Source organism: Molossus molossus, unplaced genomic scaffold (genome assembly GCF_014108415.1).
Source record: "Molossus molossus isolate mMolMol1 unplaced genomic scaffold, mMolMol1.p scaffold_m16_p_6, whole genome shotgun sequence".
NCBI lineage: Eukaryota > Metazoa > Chordata > Mammalia > Chiroptera > Molossidae > Molossus > Molossus molossus.
The window spans coordinates 36,132,610-36,157,895 of NW_023425399.1; the positions used below are offsets into that span (position 1 = coordinate 36,132,610).

General features: G+C 39.9%; 1 protein-coding gene across 1 annotated transcript in view; it reads left to right on the top strand.

Moving 5' to 3' along the window:
• The window catches only part of SPTLC3 (serine palmitoyltransferase long chain base subunit 3), a 135,419-nt gene that overhangs the window by 71,219 nt on the left and 38,914 nt on the right, over positions 1 to 25,286 (top strand). The window contains exon 7 of the mRNA XM_036245291.1: positions 17,399 to 17,504. Coding sequence (XP_036101184.1) covers positions 17,399 to 17,504 — 106 coding nt within the window. The remainder of the gene's footprint in view (positions 1 to 17,398; positions 17,505 to 25,286) is intronic.

Here is a 25,286-nt window from a genome sequence, read left to right on the forward strand (position 1 = left end):
GGTGGCTTGATGTGTTTCTTTTCCTATTGGCTAAGGCTGAAATATGAACAGAAGGGATTATCATCACCCACATTTCAGTTCCACATATAGTCACAAAAAGTGCTGCTCTTATCCATGGATAGTGGATACCAACAACGTGAACATGTCAGTGCAGATTATTTCCATATTTTTGTTCAAACACAAATATGAAATATAAATAATTTAGCTGAATCCATGTAATGGGAGTATTTATTAAGCAAAGCCCTGCAATACTACTTTATTTTAAATATTCAAATAAAGTGATGCAGTTCAGCCACAGTTTGAGTCTTTCCATTCTTTCCAACTACCAGAAATTGCTCCCGGACATAGAGCAGTTCAACCTGCTGTTCCTGGTCCAGCCCATGCCAATTTATGCAGCTATTTTATACCTTGTACTTTATCTATTTTTTTTAATGAATTTAGTTTTGTTACAGATGTTTCTTCTTTTTCCCCCACTGATTCCCCCCACCTCTCCCTCCCTGCCCTATCCCCAGCTTTGTTGTCCATGTTCATTGTTCATGCACACATGCATATAAGTTCTGTGGTTTATCTCTCCTCCACCACCCCCTCTCCTGGGTATTGTCAGTCTGTACCCCACTTCCACATCTCTAGGACTACCCCATTCCTCAGACTGTTATGTTCATTATATTCGACAAATAAGTGAGATCATATGATACTTGTCTTTCTCTGCTTGGCTTGTTTCGCTTAAGATAATACTTTCCAGGTCCCTCCATGTAGTCTGAAAGGATAAGAGATCTTTCTTTCTTACAGCTGCATTGTACTTCATTGTGTATATGTACCACAGCTTTTTTTTTTTTTTTTTTTTATCCTCACCCGAGGACATTTTTTCTATTTTTTGTTCAGATAGAGTGGGAGGGAGAGAGAGGAAGAGACAGAGAGAGAGAGAGAAACATCAATGTGAAGGGACACATCGAGTGGCTGCCACCCGCACAACCAACCAGGGCCGGGGACAAACTGCAAGCTAGGTACATGCCCTTAGCGGGAACTGAACCCCGGTCTCTCTGTACCGCAGGCCGATGCTCCAACCGCTGAGCCAAACCGGCCAGGGCCCCCACAGCTTTTTTATCCATTTATCTACTGATGGACACATGGGCTGTTTCCAGATTTAGCTATTGTAAATAGTGCTGCTACAAACATAGGGGTAGATATATTCTTTCTGAATGATGTTTCAGGATTCTTGGGGTATATTCCTAGAAGTGCAATCGCTGGGTCAAATGGCAGTTCCATTTTTAATTTTTTGAGGTAACACCATAGTGTTTTCCATAGTGGCTGCACTGGTCTGCATTGCCACCAGTAGTGAACTAGAGTCCCCTTTTCTCCACACTCTCGCCAACACTTGTTTGATGATTTGTTGATGGCGGCCATTCTGACAGGTGTGAGGTGATACATCATTGTTGTTTTAATTTGCAACTCTCTGATGAGTAGTGATGTTAAGCATTTCTTCATATTACTCTTAGCCATTTGTATGTCCTGTTTGGAGAGGTGTTTATTTAGTTCCTCTGCCCGTTTTTTCAAATGGGTTCTTTGTCTTCCTTTTGTTGAGTTGTATGAGCACTCTCTATATATTGGAAATTAACCCCTTATCTGATATATCATTGGCAATTATGCTCTCCCATACTGTGGGTAGCCTTTTCGTTTTGATGATTGTATCTTTTGCTGTGCTGAAGCTTTTGAGTTTGATGTAGTCTCATGTGTTCATTTTCTCCTTGGTTTCTATTGCCTTAGGTGATGTGTCAGTGAAAATTCTGCTGTGTATGATGTCTGAAATTTTGTTGCCTATAGTTTCTTCTAGGATTTTTATAGATTCACGGGTCACATTTAAGTCTTTCATCCATTTTGAGTGTATTCTTGTGTAGGGTGTAAGTTGATGATCTAGTTTTATTTTTTTGCATGTAGCTGTCTAATTTTCCCAACACCATTTATTAAAAAGGTTGTCTTTACTCCACTGTATGCTCTTGCCACCTTTCTCAAATATTAATTGAGAATATTGCCTTGGGTCCATTTGTGGGTTCTCTGTGATGTTCCCCTGGTCTATATGCCTGTTCTTGCACCAGTACCAGGCTGTTTTGATTGCAGTGGCTTTGTAGTATAACCTAAAATCTGGTAATGTGATCCCTCCAACTTTGTTCTTCTTTTTCAAGATTGCTGTGCCTATTCAAGGTCTTTTTTTTTATTATTATTATTTGGTTGCATATGAACTTTTGAACTATTTGTTCCAAATCTGTGAAGTATGCCATTGGTATTTTGATGGGGTTTGCATTGAATCTATAGATTGTTTTGGGTAGTATGGACATTTTAATGATGTTAATTCTTCCAATCCATGAACAGGGTATGTGCTTCCACTTTTTTATATCTTCCTCTATTTCTTCTTTCAATGACCTGTAGTTTTCTGTGAACAGGTCCTTTATTTCTTTGGTTAAGTTTATTCTTAGGTATCTTAATTTTTTTTGTGTGCAATGGTAAATGGGATTGTTTTCTTAGTTTCTCTTTCTGTGAGTTCATCATTGGCATATAAGAATGCCATCGATTTCTTGATATTAATTTTGTATCCTGCTACTTTTCCAAATTCATTTATTAAGTCTAGCAATTTTTGATGGAGTATTTGGGGTTTTCAATGTATAGTAAGTATATTGCCCTGGCCAGTTTGGCTCAGCGGTTAGAGCGTTGGCCTGCGGTCTGGAGAGACCCGGGTTCGGTTCCCGCTAAGGGCACGTACTTCGATTGCAGTTTGTCCCCGGCCCTGGTTGGTCGTGCGGGTGGCAGCCACTCGATGTGTCCCTTCACGTCGATGTTTCTCTCTCTCTCTCCCTTCCTCTCTCTCCCTCCCACTCTATCTGTACAAAAAATGGAAAAATGTCCTCGGGTAAGGATAAAAAAAAAAAAAAATATCCTCGGGTGAGGATGAACAACTATGTATAGTAAGTATCATGTCATCTGAGCATAATGGCAATTTCACTTCCACCTTTCCAATTTGAATCCCTTTCATTTATTCTTCCTGTCTGATTGCTGTGGCTAAGACTTCCAGTACTATGTTAAATAAGAGTGACGAAAGTGGGCATCCTTGCCTTGTTTCTGTTCTTAAGGAAAATGCTTTTAGTTTTTGTCCATTGAGTATGATGTTGGCTGTAGGTGTTTCATATATGGCCTTTATTATGTTGAGATATGATCCCTCTATTCCTACATCGCTGAAAGTTTTTATCAGAAACGGGTGCTAGATTTTGTTGAAGGCTTTTTCGGCACCTCTTGATATGATCATGTGGTTTTTATTCTTCATTTTATTTATGTGGTGTATCATGTTTATTGATTTGTGAATATTGTACCAGCCTTGCATCCCTGGTATGAATCCCACTTGGTCATGGTGAATAATTTTTTTGGTGTATTGCTGGATCTGATTTGCTAGCATTTTATTCAGGATTTTGGCATCTATATTCATCAGGGATATTGGCCTGTAGTTTTCTTTCTATGTAGTGTCTTTTTTTGGTTTTGGAATTAGAATTATGCTGGCTTCATAAAACGAGTTTGGAAGTCTTCCTTCTTCTTGAATTTTTTGAAATAGTTTGAGGGGAATGGGTGTTAGTTCTTCTTTTAATGTTCGGTAAAACTCCCCCGTGAAGCCATCTGGGCCTGGGCTTTTGTTTTCTGGGAGAGTCTTGATTACATCTTCAATTTCTTCTGTTGTTATTGGTCTGTTCAAGTCTTCTATCTCTTCGCAATCCAGTTTTGGGAGACTATGTGTTTCTAGAAATTTGTCCATTTTGCTTAGATTGTCGAATTTGTTGCGATATAATTGTTCATAATTTTTAACGATCTTTTGTATTTCTGTGGTGTCAGTTGTTACTTCTCTTTCATTTCTGATTTTGTGTATTTGGGTTCTCTCTCTTTGTTTCTTGGTGAGTCTAGCTAAGGGTCCATCAATCTTGTTTATCTTTTCGAAAAACCAGTTCTTTGTTTCATTGATCCTTTGAACTGTTTTTTTGGACTCTATGTCATTTATTTCTGCTCTGATCTTGACTATTTCCTTTCTTCTACTTGCGCTGGGGTTTTCTTTTTTGTTTTCTCTCTAGTTCTTTAAGTTGTGAGGTTAGATAGTCTATTAGAGATTTTTCTTGTTTTTTTGAGGTAGGCCTAGAGTGCTATGAACTTCCCTCTCAGAACTGCTTTCGCTGCATCCCATAGATTTTGTGTTGTTGTGTCTTCATTTTCATTGGTTTCCTGAAAGTTTTTAATTTCTTCCTTGATTTACTTGGTAACCCATTCATTGTTTAATAACATGCTATTTAGCTTCCATGTGTTCAAATGTCTTTGCATGTTCTTGCAATTGATTTCTTGTTCCATGCCATTGTGATCTGGGAAGATGCTTGATATGATTTCAGTTTACTTGAACTTGTGGACTATCTTTGAGAATGTCCCATGTGCAACTTGAGAAGAATGTGAATTCTGTAGTTTTGGGGTAGTAATTCTCTGTAGGTATCTATTAAATCCATTTGGTCTAGTGCTTCATTTAGAGTCTCTGTTTCCTTGCTAATTTTTTGCCTATACGATCGATCCAGTGCTGTCAACGGGGTGTTGAAGTCCCTTGCTATGATTGTATTGTTGTCGATTTCTCCCTGGAAGTCCTCCAGAAGGTTTTTAATATATTTTGGTGCTCCTATATTAGGTGCATATATGTTCATCAAGGTTATATCTTCCTGTTGAATAGATCCTTTCAATATTATGTAGTGGCCGTCTTTGTCTCTAGTTATGGTCTTCATTTTGAAATCTATTTTATCAGATATGAGAATTGCTACCCCAGCTTTTTTTTGCTTTCCATTTGCTTGGAAAATTTTTTTCCATCCCTTCACTTTCAACCTATGTGAGTGTTTTGTTTTGAGGTGGGTCTCTTGTAAACAACATATAGATGAGTCATGCTTTCTTATCCAATCAGCAACTCTGTGTCTTTTTATGGGAGCATTCAATCCATTTACATTTAAGGTGATTATTGATATGTACTTATTTATTGCCATTTTTGTTTAGTGTGGTTCTATTTTTCTTCCCATTTCTCCTGCTAAATACAGCAGTTGTTTTAACATTTCTTGCAGTGCTGGTTTGGTGCTTATGTATTCCCTTAGCTTTTTTTTGTCTGGGAAGCTCTTTATTTGACCTTCTATTTTGAATGATAGCCTTGCTGGGTAGAGTAGTCTTGGATTCAGATCCTTGTTTTTCATGACCTTGATTACCTCATGCCATTCCCTTCTGGCCTGTAGTGTTTCTGTTGAGAAGTCAGCTGAGAACCTTATGGGGATTTTTTTGTACGTAACCTGTTGCTTCTCTCTTGCTGCTTTTAGGATTCTCTCTTTGTCTTGAATTTTTGGCACTTTGATTACTATGTGTCTTGGTGTGGGCCTGTTTGTGTTCTTCTTACTTTGGGCTCTCTGTGCTTTTTGAACTTGAATGCCTTCTTCCTTCACCAAATTAGGTAATTTTTCTGTCACTATTTCTTCAAATATATTCTCTAACCCTTGCTCATTTTCTTCTTCTTTGGGCACTCCTATGATGTGAATGTTATTACGTTTCCAGTTGTCCCATAGTTCTCTTAAGCTGTTTTCCTGTTTTTTAATTGTTTTTTTCCTTTTGGTTTACTGATTGGTTGATTTTTTTTCTACCCTGTCTTCTAATTCACTGATCCAGTCCTCAGCTTTCTCTACTCTGCTATTTAGATTTTCCAATGTGTTTTTAATTTCTGAGATGTCATTTTCGTTTCTTCTTGGTGGTTTTTAATTTCCAGCTGGTTGATTGTCAACATTTCTATGTATTTACTCATGTTGCTCATGTCCTTACACACGCTGTTGTGCTTCTTCAAGATCATGGCTCTTAATTCTAGTTCTGTTAACTTGCTTAACTGCACCTCATTTATCTCATCTTCGGTAGAGGTCTCTTGTTCTTTCATTTGGCTTTTGTTTCTGTGTTTCATCATTTTGGCTATCACAGTGGGCTTTGGAGTCTGCCAAATTTTCCCTGTGGGTGTTGGTGTTCTGCTGTTTGTGGCTCCCTCTCCTGGGTTTGGATGAGGCAGGGATGACCCCCTTTAAACACCACTGTCAAGTCTTTTTTTCCTGGTTAGAGTTGCTAGCCCAGAGAATGGTAGTTATCCTCTAGCTCTTTGCCTGAATGCTATTAGTAGAGGTCACCTGAAGAACCTTGGTTTCTGAGTTGACTGAAAAACTCCCTCAGGTGCTCAGTGTAAGAGGATTTCCAGAGGGTGGTGCAGATGCTGGTTGTTAATGGGCCTCAATTAGCATTTCAATGGCCACCAGGTAAATTTCAATCTCCAAGGGCGGGGCCGCCACCTCTCCCCAGGGCCCTGGGAAGGAGTAAGATGACCACAGTCCTGCGTGGCTGCAACTCAGCAAAAGCTTTGAGCGCCCTCCAAATCCCAAGTGTCCCCACACAGTTCCAGTCCAGTCTGCCCTCCCTCTGCCGGAGCCCATGATGAGTGTCTGCTGCTAATTTAGCCTCTGTCCTGGCTCTGCGCTGTGGGGCTGCTTGGGAATTTAACCCGAGGGCGCCCTTCCCAGCTAAGGCCGTTGCTCCCAGCTGAGGGCATAGCTCCTAGCTGAGGCCACAGGTCCCAGCCAAGGCCTCCACAGGTCCCAGTCGAGGCCACTGCAGCTCCCAGCCAAGGACACAGCTCCCAGCCAAGGGCACAGCTCCCAGCCAAGGTCACAGGTCCCAGCACAGGTCGCTGCGGACCGTGGGCTCCCGGCCCCCTCTTGCGTCTTCGCAAGCCTACCAGGATTTAGTCGGTGTCCCTGGTTATGTGGTCCTCCAAGCTGCTTTTTGGTTGCCTTTTCCTGACGATTTGTCTTTATTTTCATTGTAATTCCAGTTTGGTCCTGGGAGATGGTCTGTGTAGCTTCCATTCATTCCACCGCCATTTTCCTATACCTTGTACTTTAAATTCAAACCTCAGGATAACAATTTCTAAGAAATTACACCCAAAGGAAAAATTAGTAATTATATCAAGAAGAAATCAGACAGCATCTGGACAACTGGTAAAAATTGACATCACCAGTGAAGGGCATATAAACACTGAAGAACTCAACACCACTTACATAGTATTCAGATCAAAACGTTGAATTTTATCATTAGATAACCCAAGTTAGGGATATTCCATTTTAAAAATAAAAGAGGAACACATTTTCTAAATATGTTAATACCATAAAATACATAGAAAGGCGAAGGGGTGGTCCAAAATACTGAAGAGCCATCCGCGACAACTAAGTGTAATACCTGATCCTAGACTGGCTTCAGAAGGAGACGGAGATTTTACGAAGGACATTACCAGGCCAATCTACAAAATTGGACTGTGAGCAGTAGGTTTGGTGATACTAGTTAAGAGTAGTGTACCAATGTTAAATATCCTGAAGTGGATAACCATACTGTATTCTAAGGCAGAAAAACTATGGCCTGTGAGTATAGAATAGTGGTTGCATTTTTAAAGTGTTGTATAAAGAAAAAAGAAGAATGTGTGACAGAGATCATATGTGGTTCACAGGCCTAAAATATTACTATATGGCCCTGTACAGAAAAATGTTGTTGACCCTTGCTGATGCCCTTATTCTTAGAGAAGACACATTAAATGTTTAGGAGTAAGGGCCATAATGTATGCAATGTAGTCCAAATTCAGAAAAAAAATATTGTGAGTACACACATACACACATACTCAGATAGATGGACAAATTGATGATAGATGATAGATGGGTGGATGGATGGATAGATAGATGATAGATGATGATTGGTAGATAGATAGATAGATAGATAGATAGATAGATAGATAGAATGATAAAGCAAATGATCAAAAGTATTAGTAGATGAATCTGGGTAAAGGGTATATGAGTATTTATTTATAGTATTCTTTTTCTTATAAGTTTAAAATTATTTCCAAATAAAATTTTGTTTTATATTCTTAATTCTTTGCTGAAATTATAGTTCAAGTTTAATTTTATCTTCAAAGTTTACAAAGCTTTTGATAAATTCAATAATTTATTCCTCATGCTCTCTCTTTGTATTTCCAGAAAATAGGTGATAGTTCTTATCTGTATCTTTATAGTAAATATTAGCTGTGGTTATTTTATATAAGCAACTAGCACTCATTGAGAATTTACCCTGTGCCAGATGCTGAGCTAATGGCTGTCTGTTGTGTACTCATGTAACCCTGTGGACAACCCCATGAAGCGAGTACTAGTTTACAAATGAGAAGATTCAGGCTCAGAGATATTAAGTCACTTGCCCAGGATCATACAACTGCCCAGTGGTAGAACTGAGAACTGTCTGTATAAATGCTGGCCTCCCCAACTAATAGAGATCTGTGTGCAGTGAGGGTCGGAAGTCCATCATCTACTCCATGAAATTCTGTTAGATAGGAGCTGCTATTACCTTTTTGCTTCTGTGGTAGATAAAATAATATCCCTCCTCCAAGATGTCCATGTCCTAATCCCCAGAACCTATGGATATACTATGTGGTAAAGGGGAATTAAGTTTGCTACTCTGCTAACCTTAAGATAAACAGTTTATCTGCATGGGCCTAGTATAGTCACAGAGATCCTTAACTGTGGAAAACAGAAGAATATCAGAGAAGCAATGTGAGGAAGATGCTAATGGCCATTGCTGGCTTTGAAGATATAACAAAGCCCAGCCAAGGAATGCCAGAAGCCCCTAAAAGCTGCAGAAAGCAAGAAAATGGATTTTCCCTTAGAGCTTCCAGAAAGGAAAGCAGCCCTGCCAACACCTTGAGTTTAGCCCAAAAGACCCATTTCAGATTTCTGGCCTCCAGAACTGTAAGGTAATAAATTTGTGTTGTTTCTAAACCACTAAATTTGTGCTATTTTTTTTTACAGCAGCAATAGGAAATTAATACACTTTTATCCTCAGATACACAAAACCTGTTCCCACTCACCAATGTGCTCAATAAAACTTTTACCCACAAGCACACTCTCTCTATTGTTGTATTTCCATCACAAAAATAGCCACCTTTGAGAGCAGGATATCTCCAGGGTCCTTACCTCCAGACCTCTTACTTGAGAAGTTAGGGATTGAGAAGGTATATGGAGGGAAAGAATTAAATTGAGTTGCAAAATGTATGGCATCAGTTGCTGCCGGCTGTCTTTCTTGTTCTGCTAGTCCCAGGATAATACTAAATACCTCAGTCAACAATGATGATTTAATTAATCTTTAGTATACACCCATGCAGATTAGAATGATAATGTGAAGATTGTGTAAGCATCTGCAGAGTTGTAAACTTGCCTTCCTATGTGTGTATGAGGCAGGCAACCAGCCCAGAGACAAGTTAATAACTTGTGGGATGGGTTCTTGAGGATGGCCACCTAGACCAGAATGTTCTTAAATGTCAGGATTCCGAGATTTCACTCGCTCTACACATGTTCTGCTCCCCTGGACTTTCATCCACTTAGCGTCCTCTGCTTACACCTTAAGGATACTGCCCTGACTTTTGGAAGAAAAGAGGCTCTATTTTATGTAGATTTGTACCAGAGGATAACCTTTGCTATTTAGAGCAAATCTAAATAAATCAAAATTCTGAACCCCTGAATGTTGAAATTCTACATAGGAAAAATATACCTAAGGTGTAGTTAAACCTATTCATACCATCACATTAAACTTTGAATCCTTTTGTGAGCAGGCTTGACCAAGCTATTTATCATTTCTCTTCCTTTATTTCTCACAAAATCAGAACAAGGAAGAGACAAGACTAAATAGAAAAAGTTATGAAAGGGAACAAAATCAGAGCAACCAAAGGCTACTCTCTAAGGCCTCAGAAGTGCATTTTTAGGAATGCTACATTCAAAATAGAGTGCTAGAACCCTTTGTCACTGTGGATTAGTTCTTCCGGATAGTAAGTGTGAATAGTTACTGGAATCATAACTATCATTTACTCAGCATTCACTGGTGCCAAGAAATACATTAAGCCCTTTATATAACCAGTTCACTTAATTTTAACAAAAACCCAGATTCATAGTTCTCTTCATTATTAACATTTATTTAAGAGAAAACCAATCATCAAAGAGATTAAATGACCAACTCAAGGTCACACAGCTGATAAATGATGAAAGTGAAAAGTCAAACTCAAGTCTGTTGCTCTCATCTTGGTTCATTTCTCCCAGGGGCTGACCCTGAGTCAAGTGTTTGAATGCCAGGCACTTATTAAGAAAGTGATCCCAGGAAGCGCCAGCAGGTGAGCAGAGAATGGAGACAGAGGAGGAAAGGCAGCCAATAAAGGACATGTTGTCAAGCAAGTCACCACAGTAAACAAGTGGAGCTCTATCCTACTTGGAAATTCTGGGCAGTTGTGTAGACATATCTCAGTGTTATTCCATCCCAGGGAGAAGGAGCTGGAGTATCATCTACAAATTCACACTTGTTGGTTGAGGGCTGTCCTACTCAGTCTGAGTTTGTTCTCAAAGCCTAAAAAACAAATTCTTGGACCGAGAATGGCCTGTATTTGCAATAGGAGCTGGGCTGAGGTGGTATATACAGGGCATGCACAGCATTTGCTTGGCTCTCACCCACCAGCCAATTCCAGCTTCTGCGAGACCATATGTAGGACCCAGGGGGCTGTGGGTCCTTGTGTAAAAATTTGCCTAATGTTATGGCTTATCCTGTTAGTAGCCTGAATTTCAACCCAGAATGCTGAAGTTGCTTCTGAATTCCTCTGGCTCAGTGCTAAGAATGTCTCCTTGGGTTTTCTACTGTGGGTAGCTTCAGTGAAATAGCCAATCCTTAGTTTGTTTTTGTGACTCATTGGGTGGCACAAAACAGACTCTCCAGCCATTGCACACTAAGCTTAGGCGTCAGCTTTAGCCAGGGATCCAGTTTGATTTCCACTAGGATTTTTGTATATTTGAGGAAGTGGGCCAGAGCCCCCTGGGGCACTTGTCTGCCTTTGGTAAACACATCCCCTGGGCTGAGTGTATTAATACCCTGAGCATGCCAGGACCTCAGATCCTGAGTAAGGTTTAACTCTCTGGAAAGCTCACCATCTTCTGCTAGAGATTTGGATATATCAAGACAGCGATTTCCACCCCCCTGACTCTGCTCACTCTACTGGTAAAAACATATGATCTAGATTCTAGAGCAATGTTTCTCAGACTTTCACATACACAAAAGTCACTGGGGTCTGTTTAAAATGCAAACTCTGTAGATCTGGGGTGGGGCCTGTGTTTCCACAGTTCTGACAAGTTTCCAGGTGACACTGATGCTGTTGGTGCAGGACCACACAGAAAACAGCGAGGCTAGAGGCCATCACTGTCTCAATTGAGCCACAATGGGATTCTTGAGCAGGCCTTGGAGAGAAGCAGTCTTTTCAGCTAGGAGAGTTGCCATGAGGTTAGTGGGCTGGGTAGGCCAAGAATTTGGAATGGTTTGGAAAAAAATATGCAGGAGAAGAACCAAGACTCTACCTAGAGGCATTTGATGGCCAAGAGAAGGAAGAACAAAGAGTGCTGTGTTAGTGAGGCACTCTGAGCCCCACCTCATCTGTACAATGAGGGCTGGTGAGGGCGATTTAAATAGAAGGTCAAACTTATAAACATCACTTAGATTACTTGATAGCTATCACCTTTTAGATCTCAGTGTATGACTTGGGTTCCCAAACTAGGTTCTTTACATTAATAAAAACAGCAACTCTCTCTGTATGTTTTAACAATAACTAGCAGTATTGAAGTCTTGCTACAATGGAGCCTTTTACATGCGCCAACTAATTTTAGCCTCACAACTACACAATGAGGCACCTGCTATGATTATGCACATTTTATAGATGAAGAAACAGAGACACAGAGTGGTGAGGTGATTTACTGAGAAACACAGAGTTACAAAGAGTCAGAGCTGGGATTAACACCAAGGTGCTCTGACTCCAGAACTCTCATTTTTAAGCACAATGCACTTTATCTTCTTTCCTGGCCTTTTCTGCCTCCAGACTTCCCCTGGATGGTACAGTGATGTGGGCAATACTTAGTAGCCTCTATCTCTCATGCAACTCTTCTTGAGTCAGGGCATTTAGGTGCAGCGGATACAGCCAGCATTCACTCCAGTTGCCCTTGCTGACACCTTGACCTGAGGCTAAGGATCCCAGAACTGACCTCTGAGCTTCCAAATTGTTTCCTAAATCACATCTGACCTTCCTGAGTTGACCCCACTCACTTAGGGATCCCATTTTACTATTTTGTCTAATTCTATAGGTCCCTTCCTGAGGACTAAAGCCTAAATGCAGCATTGTGTCCAGAGCCCCAGTGCATGGGACACACTGTGCCCATGCTTTAGGCTCTGTGTAGTCTTCATCCCACATCCCCAAGGTCTGAAGTTGCATGTATGAACCCCCCTCTCCAAGGTACACAGGCCCTGCCCTAGCACCTGCCTCACTCTCAAACCCAGTGCAGATCCTCTGCTCTCAGCTGCCTTTCACACTCTTCCAAGAAGATCATTTGCTTCTTCAACCTACCAAAGGCCATGCAACACCTGCCCACATATTTACAGAACCCGGAACTGAAACTACAAAGTATTTACCCAAACTGCAAAATTTAAAGCACTAAATTTTTAATGCATCAGAAATACTCTCATGATCTTATGAAAAACAAACTCTATAATTTGACTTTGAGGAAAACATTTGCTTTGCTTGCTAAAACTGGCCATTATGATAATGTTTTCCACCAGAGGCTAAACAAAGAGCAGTCTTAAAAGTAAAAATAATTTATTTATCTTTGTTCAGTTATTTAAGTACTTATTGCTTAATATTTCACATTTGAGCTCAAAACTGAAGGATGAAACTAGGTATCTCTGAAAAAAATAAATAAATAAGAGAAAAGATGGGACCAAGGAATTATAGAAAATAACAAGTAACATTTCTTCATCATTCAACCATATTTTTATTTAAGCAATAGCTGTTGAGTGCTTATTATAAGCAGGCATGAACTTATTTTTGGCGCTCAGCCTTTGGAATGGAGAATGAGGGTGTATCAAATGCATCTAGGGTAGAGTTTGTGGAGCCTTGAATGGTGAAGGATGAAACACCAACCACACTGGGCAGCGTATGAAAAGTGGAAGTTGACATACATCACAACCAGGACCATGGGCCTTGGATCCAGAGAAGAAAAAGGGTGTTGAGAGATGGGCAGTGAAGGAAGTGCTCATGTTTCAACCACAGCTCAGTTGCTTAAGAGAAGAGGAAGGAGTAAGCCTTGGCAGAAGAAAGTGGTGTCACCGACAGCAAAATAAGAACAAAGCCAAACATCCAGTTCTTATCTTTTGCAAGACACTCTTCAAACTACACCCAACTTTCCGCTTTGAAGACTGTGTCTGGCTTCCTTGTTTCCTTGTGCCCTCTTTTCACAGGATCTTATCTGCAGCTTTCCCAGATCTCAGAGGCTTTGAATTTAGGACAGACCCAAGAACAAGCTCTCAGAGGGCATTTGTCACCTAAGCCTGATTCTGGTTTTTGGCACAGAGTTGGATCATTCTGGGCATTTAGTAATTCAGTAGTCCAGTAGCCATGCCTGTGACAGGTGAGGACGTGCTCTGCACCGACCACCAGAATGTGGTCTCTCTGCCTTCATTCCTTATAGCCATGTGTCCATCACCCACCATGCCAGCTTGCTGCTCTCAGCCCTTCACAAACTAAAAGAAACAGCCTCGGTGAGCCAGACTTAGTGGTAAATTATGTCTCAAGCATTGTTGATACTCAGGTTTGTGGTGCTTACAAGTCCATAGTGTGTCATTATAACTTTATAACCACATTGTACAATAGCGCTGTGTATGTGTGCCTGGATGGTGTCAAATTTATTCTTTTAATTTCCATATCTCAGAATTTTCTTTACATCCCAACAAAGAAGTGATTTGTTTGGGTTTGAGATTTGTTGTTGGTTTTGGTTTTGGGGGGAAGGGAGGTGTAGTTGTTGGTTTTATAAACCTTCTGGCATTAGTTAGCTCATCTGACAAAACAAACACCTAATAAATCTTCCCTACTTCTCAGAGCCGTCATAAGGATTACCATAATGCAAGTATAAGTGTTTTAATAAACATCAGCATCTAAAAGTCCCTTGCATATGTTAGTATGTAGCTTGCTAAAACAGTAGAACCTCAAAGGCCTGCAAAAATGAGCCACAGTCTCTGGACCCTATGGGCCTGTGACCCACACGCTATAGCATAAAAAAGCAAGACCATAAGAATTAGAGAGAAACTGCCAGATGCTAACAAGGGTGCAGAATCCCAGGCTGAGTGAAGTCATCCCTTTCCCTGCCTAGTTTCTGTGATTCAAAGAGGTCAGTGAGTTTGTCCCCAGCAGGGGAAAAAGGCTGATTGATTTTCCCTCTGCTCAAGGATCCCAGGGTGGGGACACCAGGGGTCCTGTAAAGTTCCACCAAAAGCCTCTTCCCATGGAACTCTCCATTCACATTGAACATGATCAGGCCAAGGGAGAACCTGGTATTCCTCTGCCTTCCATCTGCAAAATGCATAAATCACACCATGGCCATAAAAAGGCTTGTTTTCAGGTCCTCCTTGTTTTTTTTTTAAAGGAGAGAAATTTCTCTTCTTTTTGGTGGTATCCATTTAAAATGTAATCCTGGACTAAGCTATAATATGTCTGTGATCTTTTTGATTGCCTAAACAATACAATAATCTCTTCATGGACAGATTTTCAAAATCTTAGAATATTCAATTTTAAATGACTGTTAACTTTGTTCACTTGGGTATGTTTCTTTACTTTGGCATTGGAACTACATTCATCATGTGTCATTTCTCTACAAAACTTTAAAATTCCACATCCCAGAAGAAAAAACACTAAATAGGAATATTTGTATTCATCATCTCTTTATTCCATTCAGGCACTGAGAGTGTGTGGTAGATTATAGAAAAGAGATCTGGTTCCCCGATCACATGGGTTCCTTCAACATCTTAAGAGCCCTGCCTAAAGCAAAAAATGAAAACAAGATATCAGTACAGGTGAAAGTTTATTATCCCTGAAATTCTCAAAATGAGAAAGCTGCTTTTTGTTTCCTTGGCTGCCATCTAGTGGTTAATAATATAACACCAATAAAACACACTACACCTGTGAAGACCAGCTCTTCAAAGCAAAAGCAGCAAAAACACAGTTAATTAAAAATAATGTTATTGCAGATATGATGTTTTTCTAATAATTCATAGTTAGTTTCAAGGGTCATTCTCTCTCCTGTTTCCAGGTCTACATTCTATTCCATGAAGAGACAACGAACTCAATTGTCAAACATGGATTTAGCACTAATACTGTATACTAGGACCAGGGCTATAAAAATGAATAAAATAATGTCCCTGCCTTCCATGGAGGATAGACATGAAATTAAATAATGAGAAACATGATGAGTGTTTTTAGAAAGAATAGATGAGCCATCAGGGACACCAAGAAGAAAGAAAATCTGTATTATATCAGCCCGAAGAATTTGAATTGAGCCTAAGTAATATGGGTGAGAGTTCCCCAGATAGACAAAAGAAAAAAAGCATAAATGAGAGTTGGGGAGCTGTGTGTTGGGGAACCTGAGAGACTATGTCAGGAAGATAGGCAGGGGGTAGTTAGGAAGGGCCTTTGAGATACCTACAATACCACCACCGCCCCCATCCACGATTTTACTTCTACAGGTTCAGTTACCCTTGATCAACCATGATCTGAACTAGTAAATGGAAAAGTCTAAAAATAAACAATTCATAAATTTTAAATTGCATTCCATTCTGAATGTGGTTAGCTCAAATGTAGTGGATCAATTTAAAAATGCCTCTAGTACCTCCACAATTTTATTTCAAAGAAATACTTCATGGCCTCATTGGGGGTGGCAGGGTAGCAGTGTGGAAAAGTAATGCACTTGCCGATGCATTCACCCAGCTGTGGGGGGAACCCGAAAGCAGATCCAGTTACAGACTGGGCACTAAAGACAAATTTGAGGGATCTCCACTTAGATCGAGAATCCCAGCTAACTTGAGTCTAGACCAGTGATAAAACTATGAATACCTGCCTCTTGAGAGCTTGTGTGCAGTAGCTAAAACCAATATTGACTGTGCTGTTTTAGATTTATCTTTGCTAAGTTCCACTTTGTGAGCATTTCAAATGGGATCTCTAATGCCTAGTGACCACTATATAACAGTCAAGTCAGCAGTTTGGTAGTATCCCTGTCTTTTCCAATTAAAATTGGATTCTAGGTCTAAAGTACTTCCATATCAGATTCTAAAAAAAGAAAAGCTTAGGGACTGCAAAGAAATATAGGAGGAATATAATAAGTGTAAAAAACATACATATAATTCTCTGCCTTATTTTTCTTTCTCTCTAGGATTTGCAGGTTTATACACACACACACACACACACACACACACACACAGTTGGGTTGGTAGGTCAATCTTTCCCAAGGGTCTATCAACCAAAGGCCAGTCCTCTACATCTGATTTCAGGTAAATAAAAAGTCATTATTAATCATATTTGACATCAAAAGTTAACAAGAAAAATCTAGCAGACATTCATCCTTGCTTGTTCTACATTACTATGGAGAATGAGAAGTGGCTCTCACAGCAAAGGTAGTGGTTACAAATGTGGGTCAGGTACAAAGTTGCATGGGTTCAAATCCTGACTCTGTAGTTTATGGTCATAGACCTCAGGCAATTCACCAGGCCTCTCTGTGCATCAGTTTTCTAAGCCATAAAATGCAGATACCTGCTCCTTAGGGTCACTGAGAGGAGTAATTACAAAAAATGTGCATAGAAGGAATGCAGATAGGGCTCAGTAATTGTAAGCTATTATTAATGTGTCCAGAACTTTCCAAATATTTTGCAAAGACAGGCTAGTTGTCCCACCACCTTAGTTTTAACAGCTCTGAAACTGAATAATGTCACCAGTAGAGTCCCGGAGCATAGGAGGTGAACTGCCACCCCATGCAAACTCTGCTAGCCTCCAACGTGCTCTCATTTTAGAAACAAGTGTTGTTAATTATACTTCTCATAGTTCCATTCAACCTGCCAAGAAAGTTTATGCCTAAGAGATGCTTCGAATGCAGAATTTCCATCTCTACTAAGGCAGGAAAGGAGTGCCTTTTAAGGGCCTATGAGCCATGTGCCTCTTTCTCTCTAGGCTTATTCTGCCTGTTACACAAACCCAGCTATTCACCTTGTCAGACTTCAATTTTATTAAAAACTGTACCCCTCTATCCCCCTAGATGTTTTCCGATTTCAGTTGTGTTCTCTGAAAATTTAGATCTCAGCCTGAGCCTAAAAAATCTGGCACCTCCCCAAATAGATAATGAGGGAGGAAAAATAATCAAACCCTCTCCTGACTCATTTTTTTTGGTATTATTTAAAGACATGCAAAGCCTTGAGAAGCTCCTGAGAGATGCTGTAATCTACGGCCAGCCTCGAACCCACAGAGCTTGGAAAAAGATTCTCATCATGGTGGAGGGCGTCTACAGGTATGTAAATAACCAGAGACATTTGAACACTCTGAAGCTCACAGAAAGATGACAAATGGGGAAAGTCTGACCTCTCCCAGATGGAGGAAAAAAAATGGTTAGATACAGATATTATGAGAGATCTGAGCTAGAGCTATTTGTGTGAGCTGTCAAGCCTTGGGTCACCTGCCTTGGTTCTTTCCTCTACCGTTGGCTGCCCCACAGTTTCAAAGACCTTGGGGTCCAGATGAATCAACTATTCACTGGCCCCGAACTTGCTACTTTTAGGAAATAATCTCATATTTTCTCTGGGTTGCCATAACCGCAAGCCTAGATCTTTCTTTCTATGAGATTTATGCCAGCTGCCAGCCCATAGGGGAGCCCTTATCTAAACACCTGTCACTTGGGCCAGAATAGCAGGAGCACATATCAGCTGAGGGAGAGCAGACTGAGCATCTCCATTAACCAGAGTAAACAAAATCCAACTAAAAATAAATGAAACTTTACTCCATTAACGGAAATTGAATTTTCAGCACTTTGATCATGGTTGAAATTAAGTGGGCCACCAGTGTTTTACTCTCAGATATTCCCATTAACATCTAAAGAAATCACTCCAGCAGCAGGGCTTGTTAATGGTTACACTGGGCCTGGGTTCTACCATGACTTCAGGAGAACAGGGAAGCCGGGTGTGGACTTCTGGCTCTAAGCCAGCATGACACAAAAACACAATTTAGGCTTCTCTAGTCATGATGACTGTTCTATTATCTATTGCTGTATAACAGACCACCCCAAAATATAATTGCTTACACAGCAATGAGCTGCTATTACCCATGCTACATTGGTTGTCTGGACCAACTGAGCAGTTTTTCTGCTCCATGCGGTGTTGGATAGGGGGTCATTCAACGGGGCTGTATTATGCTGGGAGTTCAGCTGGAGCTGAAACTGACCTCACTCACACATTTGGGCTCTTGGTACTGGCTGTTAACTGAGATGCCTGGTTCTCTTCTCTTCACTGGAGTGCCTTCTCTATATATAGGCTCATCTCATTAAGCCAGAGCTTCCTTACAACACGGCAGCTGGATTCCAAGAGAAGAAAAGCAAAAGCTGACAGCCTTTTAAGGGCTAGGCTCGGAACCGGTGCAGTATCACTTCTGCCACACTCTACTGGTCAACGCACATTACAAGGGCAGCCCAGATTCAAAAGGATGGAAAATAGAGCCTACCTCTTGATGGGAGGAAGAGCTTATATGTACAGGGATGGGACGACTTGTAGGCAGCCACCTTTGGTGGGAATCTACCCCCATGGTCAATTCACCTGGCATATATACACAGTGCGGTCTCCACAGACCTGCCGTCACAGAGAGGTTCCTTTGATCTCACCTGCACAGAAATCTTGTCTTTAAATAAGACTGTGAACTAACAGGCTTCATTCATAGATTAGAAGCAGAGCACCTCTTATATAGTCTTCTGTACCTCAATTTCCTCAATTGTAAAATAAGGCTAGCCTAGAATAGAGGTCTAGGACATGTGGATGTTCTCATTATAAGACAGAAAATAAAATTATTTGCCACAGATTTCCCAAAGGGCCAGAATTAGGAGTGTGAAATCAGTAGTTTACAAATGCACTGCTACTTTTTAGAGATGTTCTATGAACACATACCTTGTTGATATCTACACAAAACCTCCTTTGGACTTTCAGTCCCAGATTTTTTTAATCTCTTGCTTATGGTTTCCCACCATGAACAAAATTCTCCCACCATAGAGAGCTCACATAAATTAATGTTCTCATAACTCCAAAGGAGAGCAGTCAGCCAAATTAGAAAGTTTCAAGCAGGTAACAGGTAGAAAAGGCTAGGTACCAAGGCCAAGAAGTCAGTAAGCTCCACAAAAGCAGTTGTGATGATAATAATAACAGCAATAATAGTAATGTCACCATCCATAAATAATCTACATATTATTATTTACATATAGAATGTAGAAGAGTCAGGATTTGGAGAGAGGCCTGGGACCTGGATTTAAATCTCACTGTTGCTGCCTACAGCCAGGTGCCCTTGCTAACATTCTTTTGTAAGCATTAAATGAGATCAGATAAGCTAGTGCTTGCCAAAGCCTAGCCCATAGTAAGTCTGCAACAAAGGACAGCATCCTTCATCATTAAATTTATTTTCAGTTGAGGAAGTTGCAACTTGGAAAATAAGCCATCTGTGTAGTGAAGCCATTTGCTCTTCACCCACCTCAAAGAGGGGTTTCAGAGGAAGGACCTCACATTGATCATGTTTCTACTCCCTGCTAAACGTTTCACATGTGCCATCTTGAGTAAGCCTTCCCAGGTCTCTTAAGGTTATTGTAAGGATGGAGACCCAGGCTCCAAGGCCTGGACAGCTTCCCCAGGGCAGATAACTGAGATGAAACAGAGCTGGGATTCAAACCAGGTGGCCCTGCTGGGACAGAGGCCCAGTGTAAACAGGACAGTCAGCTAATGTGTCCACATCTAATGAAGTAAATATGGAAACTGCAAGGTCATCCATTTGACTTTCAGCATTTACCTATCAAGGCCTTAGTTTCTTTATCTGTGAAATAGGAAGACTGAAACTTGAAGTCTAAAGTTCCATGACTCCATGATTTTTGGTTTAAATGTACAATAGTAATATTTTGGTGTTCTGGTTTGTATTTTCCTTGAAGTACTGTTTTAAAGTCATACTCTTCTAATTTTGTGTCTCTGAGAAGTCTGGTTTTTGACTCATTGTGGTTGAGAAATCTAAAAATTATTCAAAAATATACTGGAGAAAGAGAGAGGGATTCCCAAATAGCCTGAGATATAAAGTAGCATAGCTGTAACACAAACTTTCAAAATAAAATTAACCAAAAAATAATATCCAGCCCTTCAAAAAAACGCATATATGAAAAAATGCTAAAGTCTCAGAATGCCGTTTTCTCTAAAAATATAAGCCATTCTTCTCCTCAAAATAATGTAGTTGTTTAAGGATTAAGAACTTCAGTAGTAATCTCTAACCTATACCTTTATCATTTAAAGAAATAAAGACAAAGAATAAGAAAACACTAGTTACTCTATTTTTAATTAGTCTTAGCTCTTTTTGCTCTCTCTGTTCACCTTCCTTTCTTCTTTTGAGTTGTACTTTGGGCCCACCAAGGAGATTTTTCCACCAGGTAAGTTGACAAACTACTGGTTTAATTCCTAATCCTGCTGGTGAATCATATAGTTTATATGTGGAAGAGAAGGTGGTGAGAGAGAGATTGCAAAAAAAAAAAAAAAGAGTCTTGTCACTTAGCTAATACATTATATAATAGAAAAGATATAAAGAAATTATTCACTGCTTCCTGATTTAAGGATAATTCAAATCCCTGCACAGGATTTCAAAATTAACTGGTGGAATTATCTTACCTACAGTTGTATTTTAGTTGATTTTCTGAAATCAAAAGAAAACACAACTTTCCATTTAGGAAGAAAGAATAAAACGCTCTTCTTGTTTTCTATATAGTTTTGACAATAATTCACAGGAATAGCCTAGATAGCCTTTTATGTGGGCATCAAACTCAGCATTCCCCTATAGGAAAAGGTTTAATTCAAACTGGGTCACAATGAGAAAATAAAAACTTAGTGCAAGTGAATACAACTCTTTATAAAAGCTGAGTTCTCCCTAGATTCACGTGTGCCCTGCATTAACTCCAGAAATCAGCAGTATCGTAGAGTCATTAATCTTACAGGGAGAAATATAAACCAGGTGGGCAGGCTCCTAACATCAGCTAGACCAGCCCCAGCAAAGGATGGCTAATTAGCTGCCCTGAGTGTCTGCAAACTGTTCAACATTAACTCTGGTTCCTGCCAAATTCAGTTCCAGAACAGAGAATGGTTATTTGTGACATGTCAGGTTTTTCGTATATTTGTGTTACCATTTTAAAGATGAGAAGAAAATTCTAGAATTTTGGGTGCATAGATCCATTTATTATGTATGACATCCATATGCCTCTTTCCTAGACGACGCAACACAGAGCACTGTCAAGGGCTCCCACCTTGTCAGGTTAGGCCTCATCACAACCATTTCCTCCTGGGCTCCTGCTGGTTACAGGAACAACCCAATGAGCACTCATCTATGTTCAAAAACTTTACCAGCATTATTTCTAGTCATTCTTTTAAAGACATTATAAGGAGGGTCTTATCATCATGATAATTTTATATATGAGGAAACTGAGGCACAGAACATCATCTAAGTCATCTGCTTCTTCAATGAATAAGTGGTATGGCTACAACCTAACCTGAGACAATCAAAAGGCTGCACCTCCTCCTCCTCGATGGAAACAACTTTAGCACGTGATTAATCTAAGAGAAAATGACTCTATTTGGTCTTCATTTCATTGAAATCTGAAAATAGCCATTCAGAACAACCTTGTGTGAAGCACAAATGCAATAAGCTGGACTTCATTAAAATTGGGAACTTCAGCTTTGCACAAGACAGTGTCAAGAGAATAGAAGACAAGCCACAGATAAGAGAAGGTATTTGTAAAGGAGATATCTGATGAAGGGCTGTTACCTAAAATATAAAATAACTGCCCTGGCCGCTTTGGCTCAGCGGTTAGAGCGTAGGGCTGCAGTCCAGAGAGACCTGGGTTCAGTTCCCGCTAAGGGCATGTACCTCGGTTGCAGTTTGTCCTCGGCCCTGGTCGGTAGTGTGGGTGGCAGCCACTCGATGTGTTCCTTTCACATCGATGTTTCTCTCTCTCTCTCTGTTCCTCTCTCTCCCTCCCACTCTACCTGAACAAAAAAATGGGAAAATGTCCTCGGGTGAGGATAAGTAAATAAATAAATAAAATAACTTAAAATTCAGCAATAAGGAAACAACAACCTGATTAAAAATGAACCAAAGACCTTAATAGACACCTTACCAAAGAAGATATACAGATGCAAATGCACCTGTATGAAAAGATGTTCCACATGTGTCATCAGAGAGATGCAAACTAAAATAACAATGAGATACCACTACACACCTATTAGAATGGCCAAAATCTGGAACACTAACAACATTAAATGCTGGTGAGGATGTGTCACATTCATTGCTGGTGGAAACGCAAAATGGTATAGACACTTAGGGAGACAGTTTAGTAATTTCTTACAAAAGTAAACATACTCTTATCTATATAATCCAGCAATCATGTTCCTTTATATTCACCTAAAAGAGTTGAAAATGTGCCCTGGCCGGTTTGGCTCAGCGTTTAGAGCATCGGCCTGCGGTCCCGAGAGACCCGGGTTCGGTTCCCACTAAGGGCATGTACCTCGGTTGCAGTTTGTCCCCAGCCCTGGTTGGGTTGTGTGGGTGGCAGCCACTCGATGTGTCCCTTTCACATCGATGTTTCTCTCTCTCTCTCTCCCTCCCACTCTATCTGAACAAAATATAAAAAAAAATAAAAAATGTCCTCGGGTAAGGATAAAAAAAAAAAAGAGTTGAAAATGTGTATCCACAAAAAATCCTGCTCATAAATCTTTATAGCATCTTTATTCATAATTGCCAAAACTTGAAGCAACCAAAGTGCCATGCAGCCTGTGAAAGGATAAATAAACTGGGATATATCCAGACAGTGGAATATTATTCAGCCTTAAAAAGAAATGAGCTATCAAGCCATGAAAACACATGGGAGAAAACTAAATGCACATTACTAAGTGAATGAAGCTAATCCAGAATGGCTACATAATGTATAATTCCAACTATGTGACATTCCAGAAAAGACAAAATATGGAGACAATAAAAAAAAAATCAGTGATTTCTGAAGGTTGGGTAGGGGTAGGGATTAATAGGCAGAGCACAGTGGATTTTTAGGAGATTGAAATTAGTCTGTATGATATAATGATGGATACATTATATACATCTGTCCAAACCCATAGAGTATACAACACCAAGGGTGAACCCTAACGTGAACTATGGACTTTGGGTGATAATGTGTCAATGTAGGCCCATCGATTATAACAAATGTACCCGTCTGATGGGGGATGTTGATAACAGCGGTGGTTATGCATATGTGTGAGGCTTGGAGTATATGGGAAATCTCTGTATCTTCCACTCAATTTTGCTATGAACCTAAAACTGCTTTAAAAAAACAAAGTCCTTTAAATATACACACACACACACACACACACACACACACACACACACCCTCGATCATCATACACCCTTCAAACCAACACCATTGGTCTCGGTAATTGTACAACCAGCTGGACTGTTTTGATTGAATTGACCTAACACTTAAGTTTATTTTTTTTTAATGTATTGACTTTAATAAATAAACTAATTAGGAAGAAAGGAAAAGTTCAACCCTGTTTGCGTCAGTTGATTAGTTCTTGAACTAAATTGACGGGTTGCTTGAATTGTCTGACAAACCCCTTCGTGTGGTGAGGGTGCGAGTCTGTGTGTTTTCAAAGAACGTGCCTGTCAGCATAGTCAAAACTGTGCGACGTAGACACAGCTGACCAAGTGTTCTGAGAACTGATTCAAGTCAAGAGTTCTTTTAAATCCATTGAGTTCCAGAGGTGACATGTAAATATAAATTATCATTGTAGTTATTTATTTACTTCATATTTTTCCCATTGCTGGAGTACTTGAAATGCTTTTCAATTTACAATACCATGAAAAATTAAGTGCTTAGGGCTAAAACTACAGCAGTGGTTCCTCAAGTTTTGTCCCCAGCGAGCACTCCGAGCATCTCTTGGGAGAAATGCATCTTCTGCCCATCCAAGACCTACTAAATTAGAAACTCTGGGTTGAGGCCCAGTGATCTGTGCTTTAATAAACCATTCAGGGGATTCTGACGCTCACTCCCGACAGAACCATGGCCCTAGGGGGACACCACCACATGCCTCAGGTGAACCCTTGACTTCCAGTGAGTGCAGTCCTCTCTGCATCTGCAGTTTTGCTTTCCACCACGTCAGTTACATGTGCTAAACCACAGTCCAAAAATATTAAATAGAAAATTCCGAAAATAAACAACTCACATATTTTAAATTGCGCACCATCCTGAGTAGCATGATGAGATTTACCTTCCATACATGAATTATTCTTTTGTCCTGACTGTCCACGCTGGATACTCCCTCCAACTATCAGTCACTTAGTCATCTCGGTTATCAGACCAGAGAGAGAGCCCATATGCACATAACTTTTATTACAGTATATTGTTGTAATTGTTCTATTTTATTAATAATTATTGTTAATCTATTAGTGTGCTAAAGTATAAATTAAACTTTATCATAGATCTGTATGTATAGGAAAAACACATAGCATATATAGGGTTCAGATTATCCTCGGTTTCAAGCATCCACTGGGGGTCTTGGAACATAGCCCCCAAGAATAAGTGGGGGTGACTGTATTGAATAAGAGATCCTAAGAACTTTCTATTGTGCTTTAATTAGTACTATGCATCCTAAATAAAGTTACTTTGTGTGTTTTTAATTCCTTCTTTCAATCATTGGCAGTTCAAGCACTGAGTTTAGGTCAGTCAGAACTGGCCAAACAAACCGGGGCAGGCTGATAAGATAGATCATGTGGAGCAATGTAATTAAAAGTAGAAAAATACCCAAAATCCATAATGATCCATCTAATTAAACTAGTTGTCTTTACAAATAAATTTATCAGCCATGCTGTGAGCTGAGTGTTTACTTGGGAATTAGCTATAACCACTCAAAGCACTTAAACCCACTGAATGTAAATTATTTTTTATATAAAATACTGCCAGATTAGCTTTATAAGATTGAGAATATAATATCCAAATAAAATATCCTTTAAGAAGAGAGGAGTGGCA